Source organism: Dermacentor albipictus, chromosome 3 (assembly GCF_038994185.2).
Source record: "Dermacentor albipictus isolate Rhodes 1998 colony chromosome 3, USDA_Dalb.pri_finalv2, whole genome shotgun sequence".
Taxonomy (NCBI): domain Eukaryota; kingdom Metazoa; phylum Arthropoda; class Arachnida; order Ixodida; family Ixodidae; genus Dermacentor; species Dermacentor albipictus.
Window position 1 is genome coordinate 19,978,348 of NC_091823.1, and position 27,484 is coordinate 20,005,831.

The 27,484-nt window shown below is 54.6% G+C and overlaps 2 protein-coding genes and 1 long non-coding RNA gene across 5 annotated transcripts in view; 1 reads left to right on the top strand and 2 right to left on the bottom strand.

Moving 5' to 3' along the window:
- The window catches only part of Naa15-16 (N-alpha-acetyltransferase 15/16), a 119,863-nt gene that overhangs the window by 48,132 nt on the left and 44,247 nt on the right, over window positions 1-27,484 (bottom strand). The gene's annotated exons all lie outside the window — the stretch shown is intronic.
- LOC139057286 (uncharacterized) lies at window positions 1,776-27,475 on the top strand. Of its 3 annotated transcripts, none has more exons than XM_070535209.1 (2): window positions 1,776-2,460; window positions 25,139-27,475. In XM_070535209.1, the coding sequence occupies exons 1-2, from the start codon at window positions 2,419-2,421 to the stop codon at window positions 26,642-26,644; spliced, it is 1,548 nt and encodes a 515-aa protein (XP_070391310.1). In that variant the 5' UTR covers window positions 1,776-2,418; the 3' UTR covers window positions 26,645-27,475. The 3 variants fall into 3 exon arrangements, with proteins under 3 accessions (XP_070391310.1, XP_070391309.1, XP_070391311.1); XM_070535208.1 differs by lacking the exon at window positions 1,776-2,460 and adding an exon at window positions 20,140-20,365; XM_070535210.1 differs by lacking the exon at window positions 1,776-2,460 and adding an exon at window positions 24,997-25,063.
- On the bottom strand, window positions 8,540-9,410 carry LOC139057820 (uncharacterized). The gene is made up of 2 exons (XR_011513016.1): window positions 9,167-9,410; window positions 8,540-8,908 (listed from the first exon to the last, which is right to left on the bottom strand). It is a non-coding gene; the product is annotated as an uncharacterized lncRNA (long non-coding RNA).

Consider the following 27,484-nt stretch of genomic DNA (forward strand, 5'->3'; position numbering starts at 1 on the left):
TAAGCGTCGGGTGTTGAAAGAGTGAAATGAGTACGCGGCTGGAATTGAGTATTTTCGAAATTTTCAGTGACAGCGCTATTACATAACGAAGCACGGTGAACAGCTATTTTCGGTGAACTGATTACGCAACATGCTAATGCTTGAGGAAATACGGAGCACGAGGCTCCGTATATAGGCGCCATGGCATATATATTTTGCTTTCTTTTTTTTTGGGGTGGGGGATTCTTTTATAATTGCACACAAGATATATTTTTAAAGATTATTTTTAATACGACACTCAACTGAATGCTCTGAATAAGACGCGCTGTGTCCAAGCGTACAGACATTCCATACGGCGCTTCATTTTGAAGCGTTTCAGAAACGAATTTCTGAAGCCTTGTGCTGTTATTCCGTCACACGTGCGAGTGTTGCGGGAGAATTAAGAATGCAGTGGGCCTATGATGACTCTTTCCCCATGTAATTCTCAATGTGTCATTTATTTTACAAGGCTGTGGACATCTCAGAATTCTGATCTGACACAGCCGCATAGTGTACAAAAGCATTTTTCATACGCTGGAGCGAGTTATGTGTTATAGACAGAGCAGCAAATCATTACTAATTATTTCATAACTATACAAACTAAGCTTTTACCCGAATACCATTTCAGGTCTTCTTTTTCTGCTCTTTACTGTCAGAAATAACAGTGAACAAGTTGTTCTAACTGTCGTTAATATATAATTGTGTTTGGAAATTACATGGTTATATACCGGAGGGACGATTTCATACAACGCTTATTCTTGCGAGGCTGTCCCTCGACACCCAGAAGTCGCCCAAACGACTTCTGAAGTGGGGAACATGGCCAGCTCTCGAACTTTTCCAATCCCTTCCTGCACTCGCACACAGGCACATGACAAACTGCGACTCTCGCAGGTGCACTCGACATGCGAAGACGTTTCGGCAAGGAAGGCTCGATGCAATCAATCACCGTCAGACTGCTTGAGCAATGAGGGTAATTCTGCATACCGCGCATCTGATCCCATGACTACGCGCCTTCGCTATCATAGCGAAAAAGCGGCAGGGCGTCTTAACGTCTCTGGTGCAGCAGCCAAGGACGCGCGGTCTCGCTATGTCGCTGGTTTCGCTGAAACGACGAGCCGAAAGCCAGCTAACACGCGCGCCCTCACGTGCATTCTTGGGCATCCCCAATGCAACTCCCGACGACAGGCAAGGGAGGGACGGCTCGCCTTAGCGCCAATTAGCCACCAACGAGAGACGAACAAGGGAAGAACACTAAAGGAATGCGCGCTGAGCAGACACAGGGCTAACGAGTGATTCCGAAGAAAAGAAAAGCTGCGCGCGCGAGCACGGAAGATTACATTCAGCGACGGGAGGTCCATTGCGAAGAACAAAGATAAGCCGCCCTTCTGAACAGAGAGAAGGGGGGGGGGGAGGAAAGAAGGGTGCGTGCCGCTCGCTCCGCAGCGGGTGCCCAATTAATGGCGCATCTCTGCTACGGAAAGCACGTCACGAAAAACCAACCAAGCTGGCAATAATCGCATAATGACAACAAACCACACGGAACCTACCACTTCCACAGCGCGATGGCTCGTGAGAAATGAGCAGAAAATGATGCGGAGGAAAGGGTTGAGCAGGGTCGACGCATTGTCGGCGCACGGACGCGCGATGCGGCCTGGAGAGAAAGCGCTCGGCCGCCGCAGGAGGCGAATAACGGACGCCACGAGCAGCGGAGAAAGCGGAGAGACTCTCCGGCGGGGCGAGGGACGAGGGGTCAAGGAGAGAGCGGCGAGAAGGGAGCACGGCGGGCGACTCTTCTCCGGGAGCGTCTGCCGAGCCGCATCGTCGTCAGTCAGTGGTCGCGCATCCTCCGGACCGGCTCGTCGAAGCGGCCGCCCACCCCGTCATGAGTGGAGGAGTTCGCCGCGTTCGCGTCGCCGTCGGTGACGCCGCCAGCCACGTGCTCCAGAGACGCCGGAACGACAGGCTCCCGCCCGCCTGATCGACGACGACCGAGAAAGGCGTCCGCGCGCACGTTACCCCCACCACCGAGTGCGTCGCGTCGACCTGCTCACAAGACGCGCGCCGCTAATTGGCAACCTACGGGAGAAGAGCAACGCTACTCATCAGGGATGCGAGACAAGAAGCGGCGGAGAAGCAGTTGCCGCAGCGCACTGCTCTTGTTTCGAGGCGCTACCGCTCGCGTACCGGGCCCCGCAAGTTGACCAGTCCCGTGGTCACACAGTGCGCGAAGAAGGGCTACCCCGCAACGAGACAGCGCCCCAGGCGTGAAGGACTGCTAACGACAAGCTTCTCAGTGCGTCCATCTAAATACTCCGGTCTACTACTGAGGATATACACTTGTTCGGGACCGAACGGACGAGGCGACAGAAGGAGGAGCCGCCGCAGGCGCCGGCAGCAGCCATGCGAACGACGACGACGTCCTTGCGCCCAGCACGGCGACAGGTAAGAGCACATTTGCGGCGAGCAATTGAGATTTATGGAGCGGGCCGGAGTGGATCGTGCATCAATCAGCGCCGCGAGGTACGGATTACGGCGGTCATTTGTACACGAACAACATGACGCGGCTCTCGCTGGAAGCCTCTGGGCTACTCTGTAAGCCGGGAAAGCTGTCATTGGCAGATTAAGGCAAAATGCAAATCATGAACGGACCGGTATACCACCTGAACTTTCGACTTCCCTCCCTGCCGACTGCCCGCACCAAAAGGTGCGCGCTAAGCGATGGAAGCGAGCGTCCGGCTACGCGTGCGGCTAACTGCCGCTGACGAAGCGAGCTTTCCCAATCACGCCCGCCAGTGCATCTGCTTGCAAACTCCCGGCGGGGAAGGCAACATGAGGGCAACTTTGCGGAGCCTGGTTTCGTCAGGGCGCACAGGACGAGTGCACTGGAGGGGCACAGCGGTCAGAGAGGGTACCGCGGTCAGCCGCATGATTCTGCGTCCCCGCTGAAGCCCCGAGGCAGCGCAAACAGGCTCCCCGTCAGAGAGGACGCAGTGCGCGGAAGGAACAATCGCCCTCGCGCACGCAAGCGGTTTCGCAAAGGCGTTGGGGAAAAACCGTTCACAGCCAAGGAGGTGAAAGTCAAACGTTTGGCGAAAAAGGGCGATTGCGTACTCGGCCACGTCTGCTTTAAAACGCGCTAACCTTTTTAAGAAAGTAACTTGGAAAAGCATTTGTTTTTACAACGCTGCGAAGGCGAGTTGACCACTGGTTTAGGCTACCCTAATAGTAGTAGTGCCTAGTTCTATGAAAATCGCTTGATTGTAGAACTGCGTTCATTATGAGTTGCAACGCGCGAGCCATGACCAGAACGCTTCCCGAATCGAGCTCGTAAAACTAACGTGCAACGTGTTCAATAAAAACTGAATAAATAAAAAAGGAATAGGGTATTTCATTTTCTAGACATGTACGTCAACTGTTTGTTTCACTCTGTTTTCTTCCAGCGCGCTGTGCCTATATCGCGAAATGATAAAACACTGGTCTGCAGAGAAGTGTGACATTAAGTAGCTTAGCATGGCATGTTTCGCAATACAACGCCAGCTGTAGTGTACTTATCGCTTCGCAGTATAGGCAAATCATGGACATCGTTTGAAAGAACATTTCACACAACCGAATAATGAAAAAGTTTTACTGTCCGAGCGGGCTCAAATATGCTCTTTCAAATTGTGTTTCAGTGATGCGCTAATATATGCCAAACGAAAGGAAAAGCCGATATGGAACCACGGAGCAGAGGGGGCAATTCGCATAACAGTGTGCTGAGGTTCAATAACGGCTGCAACCAGAGCGCAGCTACCGATTTTGACAAGATACTTCAAAATTACCGCGAAAGGTAACGGGTGTCGGTCAATATTCAGCGACCACGGCTTGGTTGCCGCTATCGCAGGTGAGGCGAGGACCGTTCAACGGGTCGCACAAACAACGCCGCGGAGAAACAATACAAACAACGGCCGATGGGAAGGAAACCGAACCAGCGCCACTGATCGCGCTGATCGGTTTGCCACGCCCAGCACAATGACGAGGGACGGGAAGGTATAATACTCGAAAGCATGTGACACAGGCGCCAGCGAACTTTACAGTAAGGCTGAGCCACCGCACTGCGCGCGGCTCAATCCTTTTAGCGAAGGGAAAAACAAACACCAACGTTGGGGCACAGGGAGACAAAGATGGACTTAAGATCAACCATCAAGGGGAAAGGCTCCGCGAGCGGCGCAATGATGTGGATGGAATCTGCGCAAGACCAGTGATGGATGGTCTTCCGCTTTCGCGACACAGTACGGCGACGGAACGCCGCTCAACGGGTTATGCTGGAACTAACGACAGTGCACGGGCAAGGCCCGCAGCGGCGAAGTGCACTTTAATAGACGGCAATAGCGCGCTGTACCCGCAGAGCTCCTTTGAGAAAACGAGACGGACACAAAAGGGGGCTCGATGGCAAACGCGAGAGAACGAACGGTCCACGCGGGAAGAAGCAGCGAGACCAGTTTCACCTGTCGTCAGCACGCGGGTGCAGTAGGCATTACAATGACAATCGCAAGGACACGAAATGGGAGCCCCGTCGCCCACAACGAGAGCGAGGCAGGCAGGGGCCAGTGCACAAGCTGGGCGCCAATGAAGGACCTTGCCCAGCGATCGCTCCTCCTCCCGATTCACGGGTCTGTCGGCGGCGGCGGTGGTGGTGATCCATTCACGGCGCGCAAATCCCGCCCGGGTCACGCGATCACCACCATTGTCCGCGCGCCAATAAACAGTCATTTACCGCGGAAATAGCACCCTCGAGCCTTAAATTACTCTCGAGGAGCGAACAAATCAATTCTTTATATCGCGGAGGCCCCGAGCGCAATAGGAAGAGAGAGAGAGAGATCGGACTTCGTAACGAAACGAACCAGCAAAACGAAAGCGCGAGGCGAGAGAGCTTCAAAAGGGCCGCGCACTTTTCCAGCCGATTGGGAATGTTAAGAAGTAATGACATTGAGAGAAGAGCAGCAACCGACACCGGTGGTCACTGGATTAACTGGACAGGTAAAACGAGTTCGTGATCAGACGCGGCGACATAAAAGGCCTCGCAGCTGTTCAGCTGCGATGCTCGGACTAATGGGGGCAGGAACTGGTAGCTTGCTTGGCCGTAAAACAAAAGTAACCTAACCGTGCGAAAGGTTAGGACGCTGAACAGATGCGTACTGGACGTCAAGACGCATCGGTCTCGCTGGCAAGCCAAGTCGGGTTAAATGACGACACAGTGAAAACAATAGCCTGCACACGAAGAACATGCATTTGAATCCAAGTAGCCGTGCTGACCCATCGGTCGCAATAGGCGAAGCTTTCCGATACCGCTCCATCGTTTTCTCAGACGACGTACACACTTGGCTTTCTGGGCAGTTTATAAATAGGTTCACGTTGTGTGTTTGGCTCAAATGTATTTTTGCGCTTGGCCATTACAGAATAGTGACGCCACAGTGCGCGGACGCTGCCGGCGCCGCGCAACACAAGCAAACGTCGCAGTTGTTCTATATAGCGGAGGCCATTCATAAACTAAGCGAAAGTGGACGGAAACCGGCGTCCGGTTCGTGCTCGCGCACGCATAACCCCAGCGCGAGGGCAGATCCATAAGCCGCCCTCCGTGACGAGGCGACGGAGAAACAATGCGACGGCTGTGGAACAACATGACCCCAATGACGGACAAACAGTTCCGGCGGCAACCGCGAAGGGGAGAAAAATATAACGGCCCACCGATGACCGCGAAGATAAAGGGAAGAGGAGACGCGGCCACAAAACAAACGCAACGACGCGGACAACTGTAAAGCGCCCAACGGAAGCAGAAAAAACAAGCGCAGAAAACAAGCGAAAGACGGAACCTGGCCAAGCAAAGGCGGAGTACAGGCGAACAAAGAAGAACTCGCGCGCTGTGCCCGCCGAGGAATGCCTGTCCTGGGTTGCACGCGCGCGGTGTTTGGCACAGCCGGAAGAGACAACGTAACCTGAAAGGTCGACTCATGCGAGCAGCTCCGGAAAGAAAGGAGAAAGCTTCGGGTGTATTTTCTTCCTCTTCTTGCTGATCGTTGTTTCGTTCGCACCAGGGCACCAGCAGCACTGCGCGCTTACATCAAGCCCGCAGTGCGACGCAAGCGGCTATAGGAGGAGGAAGAGGGCAAGCAGCCGTAACGCACACGAGCGTTCTCGAAAGAGATCGCGGCGAAAAATAGCGCCGCGCAGCAGGGTAGGGGTCACGGGTTCGATCGCAAACGACGGCAGCGCGGAAGGAAAGCCGCGTTACTACGGCGGCCGGCGCTCATCAATCTAATCGCTTACGAGGCGACGGCGCGCTATCTTTGCGGCGACGCTGTTTACATGCAAACTCGAGGGCGAAAGTTTTTACCGGAGATCTACATAACACCCATAACGAGTTCGGTCGGGCAAGCGTTTCAATGTGGAATAAGCATAACGGCGAACGGACCTACAGGAACAAGGATGGCTTGGCAAATGCCAAGGCAATTTGTATCGGGGGTCGGAGCGTGGTGGGCGTATGTAGGAGGAGCAGCCCCGCAGACTGCAATGCAGTTCGTTCGGTTCGAGCAGACGGCGGGCAGAAGTTATTTAAAACCCCCAATAAACCTACGCATAAGTGCGTAAGTGCACTGTTTCCGGCTGCCAGAAGAGCTACGATGGTGAACGGGATTCTTCGTTCCCTATAAACCAGGCGTTCCATCAGATGGCGAACAAAAAAAGAAAATGCCGCCAGTAAAACACAAAGGAACGTTTTGGCCAACAGAAGTATTAACGATCCTAAGTTGCCGCAAACTATATGCTCTGCATACTAAATATTTTGGATCTGCTATGCGTACGAACTATCCAAGGCTCTGCGCACGCGCGGTGGTGCCACGGATCTTATGGGCACGCTATCTCGCTAAGCTTCTCTCAGTGGATGCAAGCTGTTCGTGCGCTATTTCTAAAGCTCTTTCATGCAGAAACACGGAAGGCGGTAATTCTACGCCAACTTAGAAAGCTCAAATGATAAACAGATACAACAAGAAGGTAGTATGACCTGTTACAGGCACGAAAAACATTGCCTGTCACAGTGGTGTACTGTAGTATCAGTCTAAGTACGTGATGTTTCCCTAAGTTTCGATTTGATTTCTTATCTAGCAACATCGTATTCCCTGAACTCTTGGCTATAGCAGTTTACACGTTCTTGGACCGGCGCTTCCCGACAGCGAGAGCACCACGCAATTACGATAGTTGTCACGAGTACGAAATGTTTAAACATAGCGCCGTGTCAACAAGTCTGAAGAGCGGCCTCTACGCCAATGCATGCCACGGATTCGGAGCCCACTCGTTTGACGACATCCCGCACACCCCATCGCTCGGGCTGGCCCGTCACAGTAAAGTGGCCCTCCGCAGATATTCGCCTGCTCACTTGCTTCCGCCCTTCCCCCCTTTCCTGTTCTCTCTCTGCCCGAGATCGCAAGAGGAACAGATCAACCTATCGGGTCTTCCGGCAAAGGCGGGGACCTACGCCAACTCTAAGGTCGGGCGCCAAAAACGGGTCCTCCGCGGATATAACTGCCAGGTTCGGTGCAACTCGCAGGGGAACGGTATTCACCGTCGTATAGGCCTCGAGCTCTGGTTACGCGGCGCCACTGTACCGGTACATGCAGCGCCACATGCGGCCATCCTAGGAGATTTCAGGTTGGGGGCACTACTGTTTACGGCCGCGCCGCGCACTGCGTTATGGGTGGAGATGGCGTTGACGAGTGATCGGCGTGTGTTGTTTTGCGGCTTTCTAAAGATAGAAAATATCGATGGCTACTTCAAGAAGAGCTGCTTACGCATGGGTGCGAGGTTGTACTATAGCAGGCACGTTTACGCAGTAAGAGAAGAATCGGTGAACGCAAGAGGCCCGTCGGACATCGTCGGCAAATGTGTCGCCCAGATTTTCGAAAAGCGTGGACTACGATGTGCGTCTTGAGGTGAACCAATCCTTTCTTCAAAAAAAAATAAATAAATAAGTGCCTCAATATCGCTAACCACTTCATTTTTTTCTTTTTTAGTTGTCAGAAAATTGCAGAAATATTTTGCACGCAAGCTGTACATGCAAAGCTGGCTGCGGAGGCTGGTGCAAGCACGCCGCGGCCATGGCAATATTCGTAAATGAATACGAATATACAACGTGCACGGATGTTCCATGCGCATGGAAGAAACCATCATCGCGTCCCAACGTCGATGTCAAAAAATCAATCAAGGAAGTCTTTTCCCGTACGGGAAGTTCGTTTTTTTACTTTTTGTGTGTGTGTGATGCGACTTTGCCGCTGATTGACGCAATCAGTTTTGCAAGTCGACCTTCGCGAAAACTAATTCTGCAGATGGTGAACCCTGCAGCTCTTTTCTCGCAGTTTGCAGGTGTAAATTGTGCCATTAAGGAGCTTGAGGAGCGCAGGGACATGATCCAGGTGCCGTCGACGGCACATCTAGCAGACGACAGCTTCGACCGAGAGTTGCTAAAATAAAACTAGATAAGGAGGGCAGCATACACAGTGCGCTAAAGGTCACTTCGACCTCTCCTTTTATTCTGAAAAGTGAAAACATGGTCTCAAAGATGCCTATCCCTGAAAAAGATTTCTACAAACAATTCGTCAAAAAAACATTGATCAAATATTGGAGATTGCCGAAATCACCAAGGGCCAGGCTGCCGTAAGGAGGTTTGATTTTTTATTAACATACACTTCTAATTTTAAATACATGTGACTTGTTTTAACTGAGACATGTTTTGTAGCCAGGTGGAAATATTGTTAGAATGTACGCTGGGTGCTGAGCGATGTTGCTTCTCTCGTTTCCCACGAAGTGAGCACTGCATATTCGCGTTTCATTCCTTTTCAGTTGCCACAGCTCTCCCTCTGAGCTGTTAGAAAGCAAGAAGATAACAAGAAGATAACGTGTCTGAATACATAAGGCGCACAGACTGGCATTATAAAGGCAAAAGGCGCAGCCCATCAGAAACAGGTCAAAAGAACACAGACGACACACACATTTGGCGCTTTGCTGTGTGTTGTCTGTGTTCTTTTGTTTTGTTTTTGACGCGCAACTACTTTGCCTCCATCATGATATACCAAGAAGCCCAATGTGCAACATTATACTGGCATTAATCGATAGTGTTTACCTTGCTCGGCGGACAGCTGCGATCCACCTCTGTCTTCTTTCAGCCTCATACGATTTCCAAGGAAAACGGTAGAATTTGATCGGCGGCAATTTTCCAGCAGTGTTCCTGTAGCTTTTGTGACAGCCTTAACGCAGCAATACGGCGAATTGCCTTTCCTGGACCCGGTTTTCACAACCACGCGACGAGGCGCCATGCTCCCCTACGTTGTCAACGCGTCCACTTCGCATTCACCCCCAACCTATAATCGCCGTCACCCGCGACAGAGGGCGCTACATGCACGGCTTGAAGCTGCAGTGCACGAGGCCTATAGGCGTCGGGCAGCGACAGGCAAGCGCAGGGGGTCACTCGGTAGACGCAGGAATGCGCCGCAACGCGACCGGACAGGAACGGGAGCTCGCCTCGTACCCAGAGGCCGATCGTATTATAATACAGTGCTCCGAAGGACGCCGTCGCAAACTGGTCAGCCAAGAGGGGCCGCGCGAAACAACTATGACTCGCGCGCGCCGCGGAAGGACGTGCGCACAGCCGCCAATGGGCAGAAGACGACTGAGGTTAGACAAGGTCGCATCATTCTGCCTGATCGGTCTGGGCAACGATGTTCGAAAAGCCGGTCGAGAGAAGCCGATTTAGCGACCATAAATACAAACACGCTCGAGGGGAGATAAGCTACGAAGATCGGAGCGGCGGTTCAACGCACAACCTCTCTCAAGCTTTTGCGAGTTCTCTGGTTTTAAGTTCTGTTCAGTTCACAGTCCACGCAGACGCGTGTCGTGCAAACGATGCGCATCGTGCAAACGTTACTTGTTGCCGAGACTGAAACAGAAGGAAAAACAATCTATATAACCAACCAAAAACGGTGAGACTTGCGATGTAGTATGCTTTCTCATTTACAGCCGCTGACTCGTGACGCATTCATTCGTTCGGACAAATGTCACATATTTCGCAAAATCTGCGTCCACACAAGCGCTGGAAAATGAGCTCGCCAAAAAAGCTGCTGCTACTTGTTAGGCAGATTAATCAAAACAATGACAGGTTTCCTCCGACCTCCCTTGCAATGCTTCACAGCTCGGCGCGTCATTAATTCATAACAAAGACTCGACCCGTGCACAATGCGCGGGCACCTTCACGTTGGGGGGCGGGGGGACAGAACGCGTGAGACAGCATCCGAAAGCCCACACCATACATGAGTAACGGGACAATGCGGGTCAATATAAGGTACACACGGGTGTAACTGGACCGCGCGGATGTAACGGAACAACGAATACGGTCAATGCGAGCGTAGTCATCGGGTCCTCGCAGAGTGCGACAAAATTACGTCGCCAATAATTTGCAGAGACTCGTCGCCGCATCACGCGCGCGCGCGCACGGGAGAAGGCACGCTCTCCACGTTTGCGTCACGCGACGTCTAATGACGTTAATCGCTCGGCCAAGGAGAACGCAGGCTATCCGACCAGAAACAGAAGCGCAGCAACCTTTAGCTCCGCCGCGCCGGTGTAAGCGGGAGAAGCTGTTCAGCGGAGCTCGACACACAAAAGCGAAAGCGGGGGAGGGGAGGTGAGGAAAACACACAACTGGGCTAATCGCATGAGCGCGCGGAGGCTTCTTCGCGTTCGGAAGCGGCGCGCTAGGAACTTCGAGCGCTTCGGGGATGTCTACCCTGCGAACCCCACGGTGAGAGCAAGGTTACGACGTGGTCGTCGTCGCGGAGCGCATACGCGACTCCTTCGCAAGGCGGTGCCGCCCACGTTGGGCACACGCATGAATACGAAGCGAAAACACGCAGGAGAGGCGAGGGCGCGCGCATCCGTTGTTAGAGCCGCTATTTCTCGGGCGCTGACCACAGAAAGAGAACACGTGGGACGTGTTCCACGCACAACGTGGCAGTCAGGAATCCCTTTAAGACTGTACGCCGCCGGTACTGACCACACTGTCTAACTATGTCTATGCGAAAGCACGACAAAATGATCTTTTCATATTCCGGTCATGTTGCTTAGATGCGAGGAGGCCGTCCTGTGATGAATAGAATGAAGGGGTAACAGAAAAATTGAACTTAACAACAACAACAACAACAACAACAACAACAACAACAACAACAAAACGTTCAACGCGATATGGCTGCAAAATTTTGTGCCACGTCTAACGGAGAACGTCTATCGTGTGTGCCCTTCGCCGGCAAATCTTTACGTCCGCCCAGCTTGCGACTAACACTTGCAAATTGCTGCTGTTTCGACACAGCACGGAATCACGGTCGAACAAGCGCCCACGAAAGCACGCCTTCTCTTCTCGTCAAACAAAAGTGCGGGCGTGATACAGGACGAATTTATTATTTCCCCTTTTCGTATAAGCAACGAACGACGGTCTTGTTCTCTCCAAGCGTGATATTTGCCGACGAGTCGCGCGGGATCCACCACCTTCGCAGGCGGAAAAGCGGTGACGGCAGGAGCTCGAAACCTGTGCTTAAAAAGAGAGTGGAGACCGTGAACCACGTTCGACAGAGGAGGCGTTTCGTGCAGGAGAACAACCGCTGCGAGTCAAGGTTTCGCATAAGTGACGCACGATTCCCGGCGCTGCTGCGCGCAACGTGGGTGCGAACACCGTCGCGAAGCTCGCTCCCGCGGTGGTGGACGCCGACGCGCGCCACTCGAAGGCGAAACGAAACGGCGCTATTAAGGTATGCGCTGGCCTCTTCCGTAGCGTAACGACGAATGGTATTCGACCGCTTTCGACACTTCGCCGGGTTTCGCAAATGCGAACGTGCATTCAAAGTGGAGTGCCTAGACGAAGCTGTCCATTCTGTGGAAGCAACGAGGCGGTCCGTAAAACGGTCACGAAATAATGCACGAGGCGAACTACAAAAGCAAACCAAGATGGTGTGCTTAAGTTTCACTTTGGCTGAACTTGTTATGAACGGTATATATTAATGAGACAGCGTTATAGGCGGACTGCAACCACTATGTAGCCACTTGTCTGACGAAAAATGCGGGCCGATCCCGAAGGCAGTGGAGTGTAACCCGGCCTCTCGAAGCGCTAGCTGTCCCGAGGGAAGAATGCGAATAACTGGCATGTGACGCACGCCGCACACCTTACAAACACCGAGAAGCACACGAGCGATGGTGGCCTAATGGTTAGAGCATTAAGCTGCCGTGCTGGAATACAGGTTCGAGAAACAGGCGACGCGTGTTTAGATGGTCAGCGGATGTAAAACACTAGTCCCAGCACGTCCCCTCCGCGATTTGGCTGCGCACCTTGGAGGTCATGTCGAGGAGCCGTATGTTCTGATTTATGCGTCACTTCTAGCAAGCAGTACTAACAGCACTTTTTTTAAAATTTTCGGTATAAGAAACCTGCACTTTTGCGAGCCTTTCTTGGCGCCTCCAGTCGTATTTCAAACGGACAATTGTGCAAGTAAGCTGCTCCATCTATATCCTCTCTATCAGAGACCAGCCGTTTCGCGGTGCAATATTTCCTGCGATTGGCCTTTAACGGACGGGTCGCGCTTATTCAAGGTTACATAGCCCGTGGTGCCGAACACGAGCCAAGGGCAGCGAGTGAGCCAAGCACACATCCGCAACTATAAAGAGGTGCAGTAAGTCACCGCGACATACTTCATCCTAATTACGACATAGCAATTATTCAATGAAAAAGAAAAAAGGAAAACGCGTGCCCAGTCACTTCGCACGGTAGCTCAAGCCGAGCATCAACCCAAGCAGATACGCCAACTGCGTGCTATACTCATCTCGAGCCTGCAGTCCAGACATTCACGCAACAAAGGAGGGGAAAGGGGGACGAGGGCAGGGGGGGGGGCAATGCTGCCAAAGTGCCATCCTTTCTTCGACATAGTACCTCTACCTGCAAGCGCCTCCGCGTGTGATGCACGCGTCACCACCGTTACAGCGTTATCGACATACCAGCGTGTAGCGCGTACCAGGCGCCAGCAACCTGCCTGCCTCTGCTGAGAGCCCCGCTCTTTCGTTTCTTGGCAACCTTCGGGAGAGCGTCCGTATCATCGCCGGGTATACTAGTCGGCGGCGGCGGCGCTTGAGGGACGTGGGAGGAATACGACTCTGGCGCCCTCCGGCAGCTGTCTTGGCACCGCGCGGCGAGGTCCCGATAATCGCGCCGACGTACAGCTACTGAAGGCACGGCGAGAAGAAACAATGCGAACCGCGTAACGGCGAGTGCCAAAGACGACGGTCAGAGCCGATGGCATTTCGGTGAGCCAAGTGGACAACAGAGGCGCGAAACCAATAAGCGGCACGAGGCGGCGGCGGCGCGCAGACGCCAACTGAAAAGAACGCGTCCGTTGGCCAGCCCAACAAGACGGGGAAAAATGAGAGCTGGGACGCAGCCGAAGTTGAGCGATGATGCAAGAGAACACACATTCAACAACAGTTTCATCTCGAGTCGGCCCTTAGAAAACCGTTATTACGGGGGAAGGAAGAATAAAAAGCGTCGGGAACGGCGCAGGCGTCTGCGCCTTTTACGCATCAAGGGCGAAGGAAAAGAGCTACCCGTAGAAACGGCACGAGACCGACAGAGAAGGTACAACAGAAAGAAAGCGCCGGGACAGGGCCCGCAATGCGGGCAAGGCGTTTGCGCCGTCACCCGGAACTTTTTCGTTTCGGAATCCATAAGCCAGAGTCACTACAGTGATTTTGTACGACCCAGCATTAGTTGGCAAAAGGCGCGGAGAAGAAACAAGAGCCGGGCCGATCAACGGTACGCATCATTTCTAAGAATCATGGCGAGAAATAAGGAGCAAAAAGGCAACGAAAAGTTCAACAAAGAAGTAAAACTGCCTGAAAGCGAAAGTGGACGACGTCCAGACGTAGAGGAAGCGGTACTCGGAAGGCTCAAAGAAAATCGGGAAAACGATGGAAGAAGTGAAAGCAAGCTCCGCCGTAGTTCCGGCGCCGAGGACAAAAACCAGCAGGTTCCGAGTTTGAGCGGCCCGTGGATGCGGCGGGCGAGTGACGATAATGACACGCCTTTCTCCGGCACCAGAGGCAGGGAGGTTTTGCCTCCGCACCGCAAGGGAGAGTGAAATACCCGCGCGCAGAAGCAGCTAGGGTGGCCGGAAGGAAGCCCGACACAGATCCTTTTCTCTCGGCGTGTCACCGTTGGCCGAGGCGTCGTCGCTGCGCGAGCCGCGACGACGAAACAAAGGCGACGACGGTGACCGAGGAAGGCGAGCGAAGCCGCCGCGCAATAGAAGGAAATGCGGGAGGAGGGCAGATGCGACTCGGCGCGGCGAAATTACCGTTATTACGGCGCCAGGCGATATGGGACGTCGTACAAATGAAGAAGCCCCGAAAGTGTGTCGCGCGCACGGCGGCAGCGCGAGGAGGGGGGCCGCCGTCCGCGGCTGCATGCAGCATCGCAACGGCGGCCGCGACCCCTTCTCGGCTCGGCTGCTAACGATGCGCGCTGCTGGCCAGTGCGCCGCTGCCCCACACGTAGCGCCACCCCCGTTTTGCAACAACACGCGCCCGCTGCCGCAAGTGTGAATGAATGAGTGAAAAAAAAGGTGGTGGGAGGCAGGTAAGTGTGCCGACAGAAAAAAAAAAAAGAACCTCGCGAGAACACAGCCTTCACGTGCAGTCTACGGGCCATCCGCAATGAAGTTACAAACAAACGAAAAATAACGCAGCCAACAGTAAGTTCAAGACGTCCGTGTAGAGTTTACACACATTGCAAAAGTGGGGGAAGAGAGAGAGAGAGAAAGAAACGAAGCCAGGCCAGAACCGTCTCAAAAGAAGAGCCTCGGTCGATGTGGAAACCAGAGCGGCGATGTTACGCCAAGAGTGCCCGTTCCCGCCACGGCATGTGCACCTGCTTATACGCGAAAGGCGAGCGGCACCGGCGGCGTCACTTACACCACGAAGCGAAGTTACCGGGGACAAGTGCCGCCGGCGGGTTAGCGAGAACGACAAGGGCGTGCATGTAGCCGTCAGTCACAGCGGTGGCTTCGGGGGCTCAAGAGACAAGGAACTGACACGCAGGAACGACGTGTTGATATCATCGGAACGAGGCCACTCCTGGCTGTCGAAAAAAAGAAAGATGATAATCTCGAGAGCGAGGTCACGAACCGCCCACGGGTCTTGTACAAGTGCTCTTCCTAACCTTGGCCTGACCTGGAACGTCCCCTGACGCCACTAATGCATGCAACGATTCCCTTCCGACGAGCTAACACTTCGGCAATCGTATAGTTGGCGTTGGCGAGGTAGAGGACCAGTCCTAAGTTCTAAAACAAACGGCAAGGTGCGCAGTAACATAAAAACACACACACACACACAAAGTGGGCGTCTTTCAAGGAGTTAGAAAACAAACGCGGAAGTTTGCAAGCCAAGATCTCTCTTTCCCGCTTGCAGACGCGCTGTGGCACAGCCATCAAAAAGACATCTCTAGATGGCTGCCAGTATGAGTTAAAAAAAAAAAAAACACACATTGACATAAGTTAAAAGTATTGAGTGTCAGAAAATGCAGATCAAAGTCGAAACTATTATCATGGCCTCCGAATTCGGGCGGCATTGCGCAGTGTAGCAATTTTCCAGAGTTCCCATAAAGCGCGAAGAATTCCTGCGATTACGCGAGCTGTACAATGCTCCTGCCAAGCAGTTTGAGGACAAAATTGCGGTCAACCGCGATACCTTACGAACTAGTCGTTCAAAACCTCCCAGCGGCCCGGCCAATTCCCTTCGTGGCTCAAGGATAGTTTCTGATTGAGAACGGCATGTTACCGAATCTAGCACAGTCGCCTCTACATCAGCACTGTCGTGGAAAGCAAATTAGTATGCCTTACTAAACTCAGCTCCAATGCTTATACGTTCTCGGTCGTAACTGAAATCCGTATCCCGCACGCAATGGTTAGCTTCGAAAATGCTGCGCAACCAGAAATATATAAGGTGACGGTGTATTTAGGAATGTAAGTGAGCGATCACAACATCTATATGCGCCGCATTAAGCCATTCTCCGCAAAGTACCTCTCGGACTGAGAGCATCGGTATGGCCCGCACACTCGCACGAACGACAAACGAAAAAGCACTCAAGTCGGCTGCGCACAGCACGAAAACCCAAACGAGCAATAAGGAACCGTTTCATAATTCACCGGCACCTGAGCGAAGCGAGACAAAGCGCCAGTGAAAGGCGCTTAATGAAGGCGATCTCTCAAACCGAGCTCCCAGCGAGAATTCGGCACTAGGCGTCGGTAGCCAAGAAGCGCCGAATTCAGCGCGGGTCGTCGTGAGAAGCAGAAGGCTTCGAAAACGACGCCGTGATCGAGCTCCGCACGGAGTCCAAGCCGCGGATCATCCCCGAGGGATGAGCCACCGCCGGCGGCGAAGGAACACGCGGCCTCCCAGATCGATCACGGGATCGGCGCATCTAAACGGCCACGGCGAAAGCCATCGGGACGCGCTGGCCGGCGCGGACGTCCAAGGCCGACCGGCGGCAACCAGCACGCCGGTTGGCACGGAGAACGTCCGAGCCACGCTGGGCAGCCGCAGAAGAGGCGGATGGGATTCCCACGCCGCCGCTGGCGACCCCAACGCGACCTTCTTTTTCCGAATACCGACGCCGCCGCTGCATCCGCCGGCCGCCGCTCGGACCCGTTCGGAGCTTCTCTGAGCGCCGAAGAACGCGCGCGGAATTGCGCGGGTCGCTTTTTTTTTGTTTATTCATTTTATCGCTCTGCCTGATGAAGGCTTGCCGCTTGTGGAACAAGTTCTCCGCGCGTTTCATAACACGTTCGCGCTTCGCTGCAAAGACAATGGACCACAGCGTCTCAGCTAAAACCCAGCGGAACAGATGCATTCGATGCATTTGGGAACACGCGACGGCCTCGGGCGGCCCATTCACAACACCAAAAGTGTTAGGTAGCACAGGCACTTAAACCGGGGGGGGGGGGGAGAGAAAGAAGGCCTGCATGTAGCAGCAGCGCTATAAAAATCGAATACACCTGTCGCTCAGTGCTATATCGACGCAATGTGGCGTACCTATATACTTCGAAGTGCCTATACAAACTTGCCCAAATTTCACTGTCATAATTATCAGGCGCACATCCGCGTGCGAGAGCTCGTCGCTGCAGCGAAGTGAGTAACGGGGAGACAACGCAGCTGTCACTGAATGAAAGTCGGGACCACACACCGGGGGACAACAAAAGTTCACGCACCTTCGGTGCAGCGGTAAAGCCAAATTGCTTCGACGCTCACGGGAGTTGAAGCTGAAATAGACCAGTCGGCAAGTGCCGCGTTCCTATTTTCGGCCTTATTTTCTATACTATATTTGTTTCCGTACCTTCTGCCCCCACCCCTCCAGAAAGAAAAGGCGAGAGAGAGAGAGAGGATAGAACGAAAGGCCAATCCATCTTCCTAGGCACAAAGAACGGAATAATGCCACTTGACGGTAACGGAAAACAACGCGTCTGCGCACGTGTACACGTAGTAGAAGATTGTGCCACTATTCGCGAGTGGAAGCAAGGAGGATAAAAGAAAAATTTCGAGTGCGCAAGGCGCGTGCCGCCGGACAGACAGCAGAAACTCATGTGGTCGAGCGGCGGCCGCCTGTCATCGGGACACGTCCGGAACGCGTCCCTTGTAAAGAAAAAAGGAGGAAGGAAAGAACGCGAGGCTGCTCGAGTGGTCGAGGCTAGCGGTAGCCACGGCGCGCTCGCGCAAGCCACGCTAGACGAAGCTGAAGTGAACGCACAAAAAGTAACAGCAGCCGCAGTAACCGAATTTGCATATCCGTGCGCGCGCAGCGGAACGAGGCGACTTCAGCAGGCAGCTGCCCCTCGCGGCCGCGAAGGTCGACTCTTCTCGCAACTCACGCGAGCGTGCACGTAGAAAAATGTAGAGAGAAGCAGCAGCAAAATGGCCGGAGGGAACCCCCTCCCCAACGGTAGCGAAGAGAGGAAACCAGCAGGGTGGCCCGGTCGATCCTACTACCCATCACTCACACGCACATGCGCCTGCCTGATAATGAATGCAGTCCACACAAAGTCTAAGTCAGCGCGCGTGAAATCTACGGCCCCACTCACAGCGATGTACGATACGATGTAATGGACTGATTGGTGGGTTTTAACATGCCAAGGCAACACGGGGACTATGGGAAGACGTCATAGTGGAGGGCAAAGAAATAATTTTAACCACTTGGGGTTACCGAACTTGCACTCATAAGCACACCGCGCTAAAGCGGGCCTTGCCTATAGTTCTAGTGCTAAGCCTTCCATCGGAATGCGGCGGCGGGCGCGGCCGGAAATCGCACCAGCAACACCGTGCTCAGCAGCACAACGCCAAGGTCACTGCGGCCATGTGGTGTGTGAGACGCTTGGTATAACACTGAGTCTTACATCAAGGTGAGACGACAGGACAGCATGCATTAGCGTAGGTATTCACGTGCACAGCGATGCGCAACAGGACGGAACAGTTATAACCACGCGACACTCGCTCGCGATGGCACAGAGTGCCAGCTCGACATAGGCACATATGATATAAGACATACACTCGAACAACAGTATTAGTGGCGGCATCCCGTGGCGCTTTCTCCGTCTATTTATTTATTTCAATCAATTTTTATTGCGTATCTGCTGGTGCAAGACGTACCCGAAGCGACCCGGAAGGCCCGCTTGTGAAAGGGTCTCAGGCTCTTAAGACACCGACTACCTTTACTCAGTCGCGATAGCTACGTATGCGGCTGCTGCGTCTGTCCTCCAGCTACGACAGAGATTTGCCATCTTCACCTTTGGCCCATTGGCAAAGAGCACTAGCCTGGCTGTGCCAAAGGAAGCAGAAACTGTTACATTTCCAACGCATTATGATATATACAGCGCCACAAGGTGCCACTAACAGCGCGTTTGCCGTACTCCAGGGTAGGTCTTGCAGGTTTATACCAAAGCGTTAGAAATTGGGTCGTCCAACTCCTCTAACGTTGCTCGATTTTTGTTTTATTAATAGAGAAAACTGCAAAGCGAGAGATATGACATTTTTTTTATCGAACAATAACGCACGCGGGGGAATCTGAGCGAAGGACAGCTGCAGGGATAGGTCGGCCGTCAACCGGAACGGGCGCACATCATTCTGAGATTTTGTTTCAAGGCCAGTCTTAAAAAAACTGCAGACAAGGCCAACCGCACCTAGCGAATCATGCAAGCTCCCACCAACGCGTTACTTTTTATCACAAATTTCCCCACGGGCACAGCCACGCGCGCAAACCTCTTTCGTACTCCATTCACGTGAGGCGCAGTGTAAAGCTGGCGCGTCGCCTTCCGCGTCGTGCCGCAAGTGACAGCAGAGATCACACAGACCTCGCTCCTCAACACACACAGCACGCGGAAACCCGAGACCCGGAGTCGGCACGCGCCGGGCATTTACTTTTTCTCTTTTTCCAAAGCTGCTTTCAACCGCTCTCAGAAACTTCGCAGCTCCGCCTCCGACCGCGAGCGAACGCAAGGAAAGAATGAAGAGGCGTGTGCCATCACAAAGCAACGAAACTGGCCTCCGCGAAGGAGAGCCGGTGTACGAAAAATGAAAATCCGCCGCCGCCACGACGACGACGACGTCTCCTCCCGCGAAATCAGCATTTCGCGGGGCACAAGCCTGCACGGCGGGCTCGCCCGCTGGCACTGCAGACAATGCCGACTGGAACGACTGTGGAGCTAGTCGCGGAAGGGGGGAGGCAGATAAGAGCCGTCGCTCCGCTATATATGCAAAGTCCTCCAGAGGGCACACCCCAAAGACCCGGTGGCACAGGATGCCTAGACAGCACCGCGTCATCCGGCGGCGCTTTTATCAAGGTACCCTGAAACGGTGGCAGCGATAATCCTGACAGAAGAGAGAGAGAGAGGCAATAAAAACAAAATAAAAAAGAGGGGCAACGGTTTCAAGAGGCACGCCCAAAGAAAAGAAAGCGAGCCCCTCCGAAGGCGAACGGGGTGAGAAAAGTAAAAACCGGCGCCATCGCGGGTAATATCGCAGATTTCGCCGGGTGATACTTGGGATCGCGCGTACGGGGAACAATGCCGTAAGGCGACGCGCAGCACATCGCGCGGGGTGACGATGGCGGCGAAGGTGAAGACGTTCCTACTTCGGCTACCGTGCTAATGGGGCAGGACATCACGGATGCCGCCGCCACAAGCGGCGTTTACGGCGGCGGCGCATGGATTGTTTCTTCTACGGCAACCGCTTCGTGACGGCAGACAGGGTGAGAGAGGAAGCCCTAAATTATTTTTCTAGCGCGCTTGTAAACCGCCGCGCGCCTGCCGAGACCACACACACAACACCGCGCGCTAGCACACAAAAGAGGCCGTCATGGCGCGCGCTGTGCCGGGAGCTTCCTAGGAAAAAGGCCGACTTGCCGGGCACCTTGCACTGCCGCCGCCGCTGCTACAACGGGACAGTGCAGTTACCGCCGCGACACACGTTCTGTGCCGGAGAGGATCACCTTTACTTTTTTTCTTTAATTCAAGCCCATTTATCTGACTCAGCATATATATATATATATATATATATATATATATATATATATATATATACACACACCTTGGTCACGTGGCAACGGAGCAGGATCGCTCAGCGGCACGTGCGAGAACTTGTTCTACTCCCGTACCTCACACGGCGACGAGCGAGTCTTTTTAATGCCACCACTTTGCGCGGACGAAACGGCGCAGTGTCAGGCGGGGAAGCAGCGAAACCATCCAAAAAAGCACCGGCTGCGGTGCGTGCGCTTTCCAGAGCCTGCAGTTGAATGTGCTCATACGCGCGCGTAGCGACAGCCATGAAGTGAATGCCAACAAAGAGCGAAGAAAACGTGCTGCCTACGCAGTACAAGGTAGTGCGCGTTATGCGGGAGTGACGATACCGGCGTCGTGACGCACTGTTGCGGGACACCCAGAGGACTATATTGAGTTCCATGTATCTCCCACTCGCACTGTTGCTGCATGACGCTAGTACCGCCTTTATACGCTCGGAGTCCAAGTAGCGTGTTGAGAAAGTCGCTTGCTGTAGCCCCTGCAGCATTCCTTTCTTTTCCACGCTCGAAGAACGTGAGCGTCGTCGTACCAGGGTCCGTCATGTGAATAAGACATTTCAGGCTCGTGGGCGCGGAGACAAACCGCTTCTCCTTTTTCAGTCTAACGACATGCCGGTTAGTCGATTCTGTTTGTCACATCCCGTGCCAACCGGTGCTGGCGCCTCATCGTCGAGTCATCGTCACTGGATGCACTGAGGGGCACATGTATCGAAACCGGCGGCGTCAGCGCAAGGAGCACGCAAGGGTCCCAATTCCGCCCGCAAAAAGCGCCCGCCAACTCAATCGAATTTGTCGGTTGTCAAACACGAAGAGTGCTTCCAGTCATGGATGTCTTTCGCACGGCGCTTAAAGCGCGCACACACACACACACACACACACACACACACACACAAAGGAACGTTAAAGAGGATTACTGAATTATACTTATGCAATGCCAGAAACGTCAGTCTTGACGTGAGCGGACTCTTGGCAAGCTGGAGAAACGCTCAAAAACGGTAGACGAGATCGGAGTTCACGAGCCAGCATCTGGCGACGCCAGATTAAAACCGTCGTCTGTTCAAGACTTGCGAGGAATTTAACAGACAAGGGTTATTTTGCATTCTAAAGGTGCAAGAGAAAAGCTAGGAATGAGTTTTCCCAACCCTTACTGAACAAAAGGGTCCAAACACGCGAAAGTATACTTCGAAATCAATGACGTCGAACTAACGTGCCGGCGCCGAAGTTCGATCGGCAGGGAATTCTTAAACGGAAACGTTGGCATCCATTTCTTTTTCTGGAAAATAACCAACCCTTCCCGGTAAGTAAATGCACTTTTTAAAAGTTTAGCGGATTAGGTTAAACTAAACAGGTGTTGCTATTTAGTGTCCCTCTGATAACCAACTTTTTTACGACATTTTCGGCAGCGGTGGCGTAGTGAAACTCGACGTGACATCGGTCGCCGTCCTAGCTGCAGCCGGGACACACACTTCCGGTCGCAACGCGAAGCGTACCCCCTGATCACAGCGGCAGAGGCATAGCAAACGGCGGCAGCGACTGACCCCGGTCATCTCGCCGAAACAGGTCACGCGCACTTATTCTCCGCCAGCAGGCAGCGGGTGTGGAGGAGGAAGGGGGGGACCTTGAACGGCCGCACAGCGGGGGAGGTGAGAGTGGCGGAGACCCCTTTTGTCTCACGCGGATCCGGCGACAAAAGCAACTCGTGCAGGCGGCGTCGCGATGAATGGGCCCAAGCACGCGTCGCCTACCGCGAAAGTCGCGCGCCGTCGAAGCATCCGGAAGCGAGGAAGACGCGCAGGGTGCACCTGCAGCACGACTCTGGCAAAGCCGCCATCGACATCAATTGGAGCGGCTATACCGCGAATCGAGGCCCTTCCTGCGGACTCCCGACGCGAAGGGCCGCCAAAAGATGCCACGCCTCACAGAACCTTTACTTAAAGGTCAACTGCAACGACATTTCACTTTGGGTAAATTGTCTATAAATGAGAAGCACATACTACTGAAGCAATCTTGGCGGAGCTGAATGGGTGATAATCTAATTTCTTCATTAGCAACCTTTAAAATAGCACCTGAGCAGACGACGCGTGCAATTGGTGGTTAAGCAAGTATGCCGTCAATTTCAGCACGTCGCTTCCGTCAGCGCTCGCCGCCTCGTCCCGGAGGTGGTGCTGGGAATTCGCGCGTTCTGGATCATGCGTCACATCCGGCCAGTGGTTTCGGTATCGAAAGTGTGTTTTGGCGGGCTTTTCGCGACGCACCCACTCGTTCATCCAACGCCAAATTTTGACTGGAAGCCGCTATATACCTACACTATTTAAAACCAGGTTTATTTATGCGCTCTACGGTTTCCACGACATGCGATATTCCTAAAAGGCCACTGCACTGACTTCTGGGCTTTGATGAAACCCGCACAATCGGAAGACGTGTCTTACCATTTGCTTCCCGCTTTAATTAACCCTGCAGACGACAGAGCTGGGACTTAAAGCGACTATGCGGGAAAATCGGCGAATGATCAACCCATCGCTAAAAAAGCGCCACAGACACTTGCACGCTCCGGGCGCAGAAAATTCAACAGATGCGCCGCGTTTTGCGTACCCAGCAGACCTCATTACGAACGACCTTTATGTGAAACGTTGAACCCCTTTGCACTCATTCTTACGGCCGAGTTCCGCCAAGTCAGTGCACTGTGAAGAGCCACAGCGATCGATGCCGACCAATCGAGCGCGGGAGATCGTCTTCCGCAGGCAAGCGATCGGCATTCAGCCACCGTCCAATGGTGGCCGCAACATAAAAGGACAAGGCCGGCCGGCGAACGTGAGAACGACGCACGCTGGCCGTCACGACGGCATGCACGATATTCCCGAGTCCTCGAAACGCCGCACGCGCAGCGAAAACCACAACAATCGCGAAGAGCCTCGGATGAGCGCGTCGTGCCAAGTTCGACGAACACAAAAACGGCCTGCGGTCAGCGCTAAAAAAACCACTCGGGGCGACCTCGCGGCAGACGACGGGTATTAGAAGGGAGTGCGCACAGTTCGGGGAGGCAACTCGGTAAGAGCCAGTTTCGATGACAACCACCGCGCGCAGAGGGAACAACAGCGAGAACACGCGAACGGTTATTGCGACGCTTCGGGCAGCATCGTGCCTACAGCAACCCTCGCAACGGCAGGCCAGGGATTGTGAGTCTGAACGAAAGTGCGCGAGCACGCGACGAGCGCTTACACGAGGCAGAGAGGTCGGAGAAAAAGAGAACGCGTAGGCGCGGCACGGAAGAGTGGCACCCAGGCAAACGACAGTGCTTAGCAGGCACTAAACGACTCGGCAAATGAACGAGGTGATCCCGCGACGACAATGTCAACGCCGAGCAGGCAGCGTGAGAGGCACGCTCGCTTTCCACGCAGCTGCGCAAGGACACGAAGGACCCGACGGCCGGCCGGTCCGCTCTCCTTCGGCGCCGTCGCTCCCGTAACCTTTCGAACCGACAGGTCGTGGCGCCGCAAAATTCGCACGGAGGGGCGGCCGCACTGCTTTTGTTCGCGCACCGGAGGTCTGGCATAGTTGCTCCCCGCTGCTCTGCCCGGCGGAGATACCGAACGGCGGGACCGAGCGATTTCGGCCGCGCGTTGCATCAGCGCCGCTCTAGGCGACGAAGTGTTCCGCATTGCCTCGCGCGCACGCCGACCACCGTGGCGACCCCTGTCGACCCCGTCGGTTATGCAAGCGGGCAAAGCAGTTAAGACTATATAGTACGTGTCCGTCGGAATCGACCGCTAGACGATGCCCGATGGCCGCCCTGGAAACTCGATCTCGATGGGCGAACTGAAAACAGAGACAAGGACGACGCGACGCAGGCCACGGTGCAGAAACGGTAGCGTTCCGGGAAAACCGAGCACATGAAAAAACTAAATTTTCGCGCAGAATATCTGTTATCGGTAATTTTGCATAAGAAGAGACATGTCGGAGTACGTTTATTAGCCGTTCCCGGAAAGCGGGCGTAAGTGGCATGGGTGCGTGCGCTGGCAGCAAGCCCAACACCGGCCGCTTTCGAGAGGAGACAGGTCAGCACGGGGCACGCTGGGCGCTCATTATCATATGATGCGGTCGGTGCTCGGGCAAATGCATGCGGCACCACTTCCACCCCTTTCTCGCGAATAGCGAGCTCGATTTCTCTTAAAAAAAGGCACGCACACGCACGCACGCGCGCGCACGCACGCACACACACACACACACACACACACACACACACACACACACACACACACACACACACACACACACACACACACACACACACACACACAGCGCAGATGCTCAAATAGATCTCGCTAACCACCCCCTCGACTATAAGCAAAGAGCAAATGACGTCCTGATCCGGTTGGTGAAAAGCGCCGCGCAATCCCGGCACACGCACCCGACTAAGCGTTCACGCTCTCCCTTCTGATGTCGCAGGCTCCGCTACTGCCGCTGCTGCTGCTAGGCCTGCTGCTGGTCGTGCCGGCGAGCCGCGCCTCGGAGCCCGTCGACCCCATGGACGCCTACCTGAGGGCGCAGCCACCGGAGCTGACACGGCCAAAGGCGGCGAAAGGGCGGGGATTCGCCGCCGCCGAGAGCATATCGTCGCCGAGCCACAAGCTGCAGCTGCCGGAGAGCGAGGAGAGGAACACTGACGACCTGCCGTACGGGACGCGTCTCAAGCCACCACGGCCGTACGGCTTCATAGTCGCCGCGCCACCGGCGACCACGACTCAACCACGGCTCGTGGAGGCTACGCGCTCGACCACCACGGTCAGGCCGCGGGCCCTGGCGCGGCCGACAGCATCAGCACGGACGCCGGCCGTCCGAGGCGGCGGACCCCAGAGACGACGCCTAGTTCCGGACGACCTCGTCGGCCCCAAGAAGTTCCGCACGACGCAGCAAAGCACGCGGCCGACCGTCCCTCCGCTGTCTGCGCCGCCGCAGACTAAGTTCAGAACACCGACGAAGGTGACGCTGACGACGCCGCGACCGACCGTGCCGCCGTCTTCAAAAGTCAAAGGTGCGCTCAGGTCGAGGAAGCCGTTCGGCAGCGCCAAGAGCCCGCTCAAGACGTCCGTGCCTCCTCCAGCGAGCAGCAAGAACGGAACACGAGCCGCCGTGAACGAAAGCAGCGGCTCCGGCAACGGCACCACGCCCGGACCCAAGGCGCAGGCGTCCTTCTTCTTCACCAATGTGGGGCCCAACCACTTCGAGTACCGCGGCGTGTTCGATCAGAACGCGGTGCCCATCAGTTTCCACGAGAATCCGGAGACACTGTACCAGCTCATCCCACAGCTGCCGCGACTCTTCGAGGACCCGTTCTCGGCACCCAGGGGTCCTGCCGCCCAGCTTCTGCTGCAGCCGCCCCCCAAGTTGACCGAGCCGCCAGCGCCGCCCCCGCCGCCTCCGCTCACACTGCTCCAGCCGGTGGTCAACTTCATCGAGGACCCGGTGCCGCCACCGACAGCCGTGGTGGAGCACGTGCCGCCGCCGCCTCCCCCTCCGCCGCCACCCGCGCCACGGCCCCAGGCGAGGCTCCGGCCAGGCGGGTTCCCGAAGTACGACTACATCCGCGGCCCGCAGTACCCCAAAATCTTCAAGTTCAACGACGAGCGCATCAGCATCCTCGAGTTCGAGCGCATAAAGCGCGAGGGCCGCTTTACGAAGCGCCGCGGAGATGCCCTGGACCCCGACCGCGTGCCACGCAACAATTTCCTAATCTTCCACGGCGGCCTCTTCAAGGCGCCCCGTGAACAGGAGTACGGGAACCTGGTGGCTCCGCCGCCGCCGCGCAGCGAACCTGTGTTCGCGCCCTACAAGGTGCCCGAACCTCCATCGGCCGACCCGCCGCCGCCTGCCACGCGCTTCCATTTACTGCCGCTGAAGCCCACCTTCGCCAAGGGCAAGCCCGGAGGATTCGTCTATTTCATCAGGACCTGACACGCGCCACACCACAAGCCATGTGGAGAACTCGCTCGGCGCACGAGTGCCGTGTGTCGCGACCTGCCTTTAGCCGCCTCCTAGCGGAACATTGCGTTCCCTCACCTTGACGTGGCGAGCGCGTGGCTCGGCATTCCCACGGCAGTGCGTGAAGTGCGCGTTTGTGCGGGGAACCCTCTTAGCATTGACTTCTATTGTAAAGCCGCGACGGTGTGCGCGGGCGGTATGCGTGGGAGTGCGCCGAACGCGTGCCTTTGCCATTCGGGAGAGGCAACGCTGCATCATGTCAGCCAGAGAACCATCCGATGACACTACGAACGGGCAAACGCAGAGGACGCTGGAACACAAGCATCATAGAGTGAAAGAAATTCCTGTGTTGGCCAAGCAGGTGGCAACATTTCTCTCTTTTTTTACTCGAAGGATAGAAGAAACGCGCTCAAGAGCTTTGAGCCGCCGATTTTTCAGGATGGACACGATATGAACGTGGTGCGATGCGTGACGCCGCCTATAGTGTCAACAAGAGACGCGACCTGAGTGTCACCCCCACGCGGCTACCAGCAACGCTACTAAAGTAACTAAAGGCGAATGCTTCTTGTCCACTGCAGTTGCATCATTCTGGGCACGTACAGTAAGCCGGTTATCAGTACAACGAACATTTGCTTAAACGATTAACCGCGGAAGCTTAGTACTGACCCATTTGAGCGAGTACAAAATTACTGCTGTAAGCTGTTTCAGCCATCGACACCTCACATTTACTAAAGAGCAATTGCACAAACGAAAAAGCCCTGTAAAGGAAGCTGCACAGAAAGAATAAATCCGTTTTTTCTCGAATATAGTTGC